General features: G+C 39.6%; 1 protein-coding gene across 1 annotated transcript; it reads right to left on the bottom strand.

Moving 5' to 3' along the window:
- Window positions 1-1,624: 1,624 nt before the first annotated feature.
- LOC148939960 (uncharacterized) lies at window positions 1,625-1,969 on the bottom strand. The gene has a single exon (XM_089106041.1). The coding sequence runs from the start codon at window positions 1,967-1,969 to the stop codon at window positions 1,625-1,627; it is 345 nt and encodes a 114-aa protein (XP_088962167.1).
- Between the last annotated feature and the right edge of the window lie 5,346 nt (window positions 1,970-7,315).

Here is a 7,315-nt window from a genome sequence, read left to right as displayed (position 1 = left end):
TCAGAAGTTCTATTGTCCTTTTTAAGAGTCAAAGTGATCTGAGGGCAACTTGCCCCCCCCCTCTTCTTACATCCCATTTTCTCCAAATGTATCTGATAGAAATTTTGAGGTAGCTATTTGTTCTAAAATAGTCCAAAGATCACATAACAAGGCCTTCGGGCTTGACACAACCCCCCAGAGTCTGGGGCAAGGGTTGTAAGTTATGACCTAGGGACATATATAGTTTTTGTGGAAGAGGTGGTCGTGTAAAATATACAGGAGGCTCATTTCATTGAAAATGCAAAGTTCTAGTTCCCCTTTAAGCCTTAACAATGATGGAGGGTAGCTATCCCTCCTCGACACCCTCTTTTACCTCAACGCATCCAATCGAAATGGCGAGATTGCCCTCTTGTTCACAATAGCCCAAACAAGGGTTGTAAGTTATGCCTCAGGGCACATAAGGTTTTTATTGACCGGGTGGTTGTATAAACGTCAGATAGGGCTCATTTGATTGGAAATAGGAAGTTCTAGTGCCCTTTTTAAGAGTCAAAAGTGAATGGAGGGCAACCAGCCCCCCCCCTCCTCCCCCCGAATCCCATCATTCCCGAATATCATTGGATCGGAAACCAGAATTTCTAGTACCCTTTTAAAGAGTCAAAATGATTGGAGGGCAACTAGACCCCTCCTTCCTCACGACCTATTTTGCCCAAATGCCCCCATTCAAACTTTGAGATAGCCATTTGTTCAAAAAATAGCCAAAAGACCACATAACAAGGCCTTCGGGGTTTACAGAACCCCCAAGAGTCTGGGGCAAGAGTTGTAAGTTATGCCTCGGGCACATATAAGGTTTTTATGGAAGGGGTGGTAGTGTAAACTTTAGAGGAGGCTCATTTGATTGGAAATGCAAAGTTCTAGTTCCGTTTAAGGTCAAAGTGATGGAGGGGAACTAGACCCCTCCCACTCCGACACCCTCTTTTTTCCATAAACACATCCGCTCGAAATGGCAAGATTGCCATTTTGTTCACATTAGTCCAAACAGCATTTAACAATATCTTCAGGGCGGAATATTACTATACTGCTGGTACTAATTCTGCTGCTACTAAAACTAAGGACGTTAAGTGAAAATTTTGAGAAATATTAAAACTTGTAGTTACTTGCTTGTACTTTGATCAGGACACAAGCTATGCAGCTCTCCCTGGCGACAGGATCCGGCAGACTGTTGAGTTCCACACGTCACGGTCTTGGGTTAATGGGGCGATAATTTCGAGCCATAAATGGTCCCATCTGCGACCATGTCTCCGGAATCCGCCAATCGGATTGAGGTCAGATTTGACGGTGTTGAGCCAAGTTTTAGCTTGTCGTTTCCTCCAATCAGGTGATGTTTTGCAGCGTAGGCTTTCATTTGTAAAAGTCTCGGCCAATCTTCGGCAAATATGGCCTAACCAGGACAGGCAGCGGCCTCGAATGATAGATTTGATGTCGTAATTTTGGTCACATCGTTGGCAGATGATCGTATTTGGGATTCGTTCGCTGAGTCGTAACCCCAATATGCTCCTCATGCATCTACGTTGAAAAGTGTTGAGGGTGTGTGCCTCGGTGACTTTTAAGGGCCACGTCTCGCAGCCGTACAGTAAGACCGATCGGACTAGGGCATCGTAAATACAGATTGGCAATAAATTTCTTCGCTACATCCTCTGTTGATGTCAATGTATGACCCAAAATACTTGATTTTTTTGACAACTTCAATCTGTCTTTGGTTAAGGGTTATAGGGTTAGAGTTTATATCCGGGGCATTAGACATAGCTTTAGTCTTGTCAATATTAATTTTGAGCCTCACTGAAGCAGCAATTTCGGAGACTTTCAGAAGCATTTTCTGGGCCTCGCCAACGGATTTGCCAAGAAGAGCAATATCATCGGCATAATCCAGGTCGGTAGTACTAAAATCAGGACTAACCTTGACTCCTTCGAATTTTAGCATTGCATTTTTCATCACCCAATCGATGACAAAATTGAATAGTTCGGGAGAGAATACATACCCTTACCTCACACCGAAGTCGAAATCAAATAGCGGAAAAAGTTCTCCGTTGACCTTGACGCTGGCTCGTGTATGTTGATAGTAAGCCTGAATGAGTCTTATGATCTTAGGTGGGGCACAATCCTCTTCCATTGCCATCCAAATTCCTCTCCGAATGACTGAAACGAAGGCCGTAATGAATTCGATGAAGACAGCGGCGGTGATTTGTTGAAACTATGTTCGAAAAATTGTCTCAAGGTGAAGAGTTGGTCAATACAGCCCAGGCCGGCTCGGAAACCAGATTGGTTGGGGTGGGTTCTTTCGTTGTGGACTTTGCAGAATCGGCTAAGCAGATTCATTGCAAAAATCTTTGCCGCAATGCTCATTAGGGAGATCACTCTGTAATTTTGAATTCTGTACAGTCGCCTTTCTTGAAGACTGGCAGTATAACTAAGTCTTGCTATTCATGGGGAAACTGTGAAGTGTGAGGTGTTTCTCTAAGAAAATACCTTCTTATCGGTCACTAGTGGGGGGTGATCAAGCCTCCACGAGGACAAGACCTTGGGTAGCGTGGTAGGCAGAGTTCGTATCTACTCAATATTTTGCTAAAACTACTTTAATAAACAAATAAACAAAATACAATAATGTAAACACTCGTGAACAGTCTTCTTGAAGCTGTAGAGAATCCGAGCTAAGGTTGGTACAGTTGATTTAGAGGTGGCTGCTGCACCCTCCAGACTCACCATCTATAGGTGACTAGTGGAGGTTACTAGAACTCTCCGACGGCAGTTGATGTGGATGTTATTGTTAAACGCTCAAAGCTCACCGTATCATAGGCAGCGCAATCGCGCTGCCTAAGCAAAGATCGATGTTGGCACAATGCATTATTTTTTTTCCTTTAGACCAGGATACTTCGTATCGAAAGAGTTGTCGTAGAAACTTCGAAAAGGGCTCATTCGATTGGAATGGCTAGTGCCCTTTTTAACTGCCGAAAGTGATTGGAAGGCAACTAACACCCCTTTGACGCCCTCCATTTCCCCAAATAAATCCATTCAAAGTTTTGAAATAGCCATTTTCTTCAACATAGTTGATTTCCAGATGGAAATTATGCTGTTGAGGAGGACACTCCCCTCACAACTCTCGGGGAATGGGTTGTAAGTTATGCCCTGGTGCATATAAGGTTTTTATAGAAAATGTTGTCGTAGAAACTTCAAAAAAGGCTTATTCGATTGGAAATTCAAAGGGCTAGTGCCCTTTTTAATAGTCGAAAGTGATTGGGGGGCAACTAAACCCCCTCTCACGCCCACTTTTTCACAAACAAATCCAATAAAAATTTTGAGATAGCTATTTTGTTGAGCGTAGTTGAAAGGTCTGGAAATTAGGTCTTTGAGGATGACCCCCCCCCCCAAAGCCCTCAAGGAAAGGGTTGTGAGCTATCCCGTGGAGGCATAAAAGGTTTTTATAGAAAGTGTTACCGCAGAAACTTCAAAAAGGTCTCATTTGATGGGAAATTGAAATGGCTCAGTGCTCTTTTTAATAGTCGAAACCATTTATCCAAACACCAATCAAAATTTTGAGATAGCCATTTTGTTCAAAGTAGTTGAAAGGTCCGTAAATTATATCTTTGAGGATGAAACTCCCCCTACAACCCTTAGGGTTAGAGTTGCAAGTTATGCCCCGGGGGCATATAAGGTTTTATTGAAAGCTTTGTCGTAGAAACTCGAAAAAGGCTCATTCGATTGGAAATTCAAAGGGCTAGTGCTCTTTTTAATAGTCGAAAGTGATTTGAGGGCAAGTAACCCCTCTCACGCTTAACTTTTCTTCCAATCCATCTAATCAAAATTTTGTCATAACTATTTTATTCGAAATTGTTAAAAGTTTTAGACATTAGGTCTTTGGGGATTTTAGTACCCTCAGAGCCCCCGAGAAAAGGGTTTTAATTTATGCCTGTGGAATAAATTAGGTTTTTTTATAGATAGTAATGTTGTAGAAACTTTAAAAGGGTTCACTCGATTGGAAATTAGAAGGGCTTGTGCCCTTTTTAACAGTCGAAAGTAATTGGAGGATAACTAACACCAGTCTCAAACCCACCATTTCCCCAAACACATCCAATCAAAATTTGAGATAGCCATTTTGTTCGACGTAGTTAAAAAGTCCGGAAATTATGTTTTTGAGGATGACCCCCCCACATACAGCCATCAGGGCAAGGGTTGTAAGTTATGCCCTGGGGGCAGATAAGGTTTTTTTTAATAGAAAGCGTTGTCGTAGAAAATTGAAAAAGGAATCATTCGATTGAAAATTAAAAAGTCTAGTGCCCTTTTTATAGTCGAAAGTGATTGGAGGATAAATAACACCCCTCTCACGCCCACCTTTTCCCCAAAGACATCCAATCAAAATTTTGAGATATTAGCCATTTTGTTCAACGTAGTTCAAAGGTCCAGAAATTAAGTCTTTGAGGAAGACAACCCCCCACAGCCCTCGGGGCAAGGGTTGTAAGTTATGCCCTGGGGGCATATAAGGTTTGTATAGAAAGCGTTGTCGTAGAAACTTCAAAAAGGACTCATTCGATTGGAAATTGAAAGGGCTGGTGCCCTTTTCAATAGTTGGAAGTGACTGGAGGGCAACTAACCCCACTCTCACGCCCACCATTTCTCCAAAAACATCCAATCAAAATTTTAAGACAGCATTTTTCTTCAACGTAGTTGAAAGTTCTGGAAATTAGGTGTTTGAGAATGACAACCCCTTCCCCCATCCCTCAGGGTAAGGGATGTAAGTTATGTCCTGGGGGCATATAAGGTTTTATTGAAAGCGTTGTAGTAGAAACATCAAAAGGTCTCATTCTATTGGAAATTAAAAGGACTAGTGCCTTTTTTAATGGTTGAAGGTGATTGGAGAGCAACTAACGCCCCTCTCACGCCCACCATTTCCCCAAACCCATCCAATCAAAATCTTGAGATAGCCATTTTGCTTAACGTAGTTGAAAGTTCTGGAAATTAGGTCTTTGAGGATGACAACCCCCTCACAGCCCTCAGGGCAAGTATTGTAATTTATGCCCTGGGGCATATAAGGCGTTCATAGAAAGTGTTGTCGTAGAAACTCAAAAAGGGCTCATTCGATTGGAAACTGAAAGGGCTAGTGCCCCTTTTAATAGTCGAAAATGATTAGAAGGCTTGAAATTTTTATAGTAAAGATCGATGTGGGTATAATGTATTGTTTTTGTTCTGTTGTTGTTAAGTAAACTTCGAAAGGTTCGATTTTCGTTGGTTTCTTTTTCTTTTTTTTTTCTTTTTTGTTTAGTGCTAAGGACGACTTGGCGGAGGTCCTTGTCGAAATATTTGCTTTCTTCTTCTTCTTCATGGTTCGCCACTGGCTGACAAAATCATAGTTTTATCACCTTTTTTTATTTTATTTTTCATTTTGTTATTTTCTCTCCTCTCTGAGTTTCATTTGTACAATGTATTATTATTATATATTTTTTGTTTAAACCAGGGCACTTCGTATCGAAGGAGTTGTCGTAGGAACTTCGAAATGGGCTCATTCGATTGAAAATAGAAAAGGCCAATTCCCTTTTTAATGGTCGAAAGCGATTGGAGGGCAACTAGTCACCTCCCACGCCCACTCTCCGATTTGCCCATTATGTTTAAAAACTAAATGTTGCCTTAACATTAAATCAAAATGCACTGTGTTAATGCTAATTCCCAATAAGGCATCTCAGCAATATCCCAAGAATGACTGAGGGTATAATGTTCAAACTTTCGGGGCTACTTCTGCTCTTAAAATTTAACCAAATCAGAATAGCGTAAGTGTATCCAAGCTATCAAAGAAAGTATACAGATTTTTTTTGTGAATGGTATCAAGTTTTCTATTTCAGGTCAACTAGGGGAGGTACGAAACTAAATTAAACACCACAAATTTGTGTCCAGATTTTTAAAAGGGTGTATGTTGTTAACAATTGCTGAAAAATTTTCTCCAGCATACAAATAGCAGGCCAAACTATAAAGTCTTAAAAAAACGAAAAGATTTAAATATTATTTTCCTTTTCCCTGAAAAGACTATGTCAATATAAAACGAACAAAATTTAATTAAAAAAGCTGTTTCCACAAAATAAGTTTTTCAAAGAAAACTAAAGAACTCCATTAAGCCAAAAATTAGCAAAAATAAAATCAAATTATCTACCAAGTGTGAAACTACCACAAATCCGCATCGATAAATAAATGAAACCCAAAACGAACAGAAATTATAATAAATAACCAAGTCAAACTCAAAATGAGCGGAAATTAACATGAGTAGGGCTCAAAACCCATGTGCCTTCCCAAGGCCCTAACCTAATTTGCACTTTACTGAAAAAAATACAAATGAATGTGCATTGTCGTTTTAGTATACATGTACTGATATTTAGCAATCAAAATGTTAATATTATTTGATTTATTAAAGTTATAAAAGTAAAAACATTTATATTTTTCAGTAAAGTGCAAATTATGTTCTGGCCTTGGGAAGGCATAGGGGTTTTGAGCTCTACTCATATTAATTTCTGCTCGTTTTGAGCTTGACTCGGTTATTTATTGTAATTTCTGTTCATTTTTTGTTTCATTTATTTATTGTGGAAAAAGCTTTTTTAATTAAATTTTGTTCGTTTTATATTGACAGTTGCATGCTCCGTTGCATGAAGTCGACCAAAAAACAAAACATGCCTATTCCCAAACACCGACGCCATGATGTTGCGCTGGGAGAGAGGATGTTTGGCCTTCAAATTTTCAGGGTAGTGTGTGTGTTCCCATTCCATGTCCTGTTGCCTCAATTTGGGCGTTTTATGCGAAACCCATGTTTCATCTCCAGTTCAACCGGTTGCCACCTCAGTGGCAACCATTAAAAAGATGACGACGTAAAAACATCAGTGAACTCTTGGTTATTGGAGCAAGTTCTTACCAAGACTTTACTTTAAAATTAATTGAGAGGTATGATGTGTTTCAAAAACTTGGTAACTATGTCGAAAAATAGAGTAAAGTATGAACTTTCTGAAAATAAATTTACTTTTTTTGAAAGAATCTTTCGCTGTTTACTTACGTTCAAACGGACATTAATTAAAAAAAAACATCGTATTAGCACGGCTTTAGTATATTGATTGCTAATTATTTATAAAAATGACTTTGTATTAATGCTTGAACAAAAAATCGGGTTAGTAAATCAGCATGGAAACTGAAGAGCGGTTGCAGTATCTATTTCAGAGTTATCTAGATGCTGAAAGGAAATATTCAGAAGTTTCTCCAGTATCAAATTTCTGAGGACCAAAGGGTCTTGGCTGTATAAGGCAATTAACAAATA

Source organism: Artemia sp. Qi Xiang Cuo, chromosome 20 (genome assembly GCF_049724085.1).
Source record: "Artemia sp. Qi Xiang Cuo chromosome 20, ASM4972408v1, whole genome shotgun sequence".
Lineage (NCBI taxonomy): Eukaryota > Metazoa > Arthropoda > Branchiopoda > Anostraca > Artemiidae > Artemia > Artemia sp. Qi Xiang Cuo.
The sequence above is the reverse complement of the archived record's forward strand: the minus strand, read 5'-3'. Positions and strand labels throughout refer to the sequence as shown.

Bases quoted from the DNA above. Each gene is read 5' to 3' on its own strand.
- LOC148939960 (XM_089106041.1), bottom strand. From the start codon at position 1,969: ATGAAAAATGCAATGCTAAAATTCGAAGGAGTCAAGGTTAGTCCTGAT.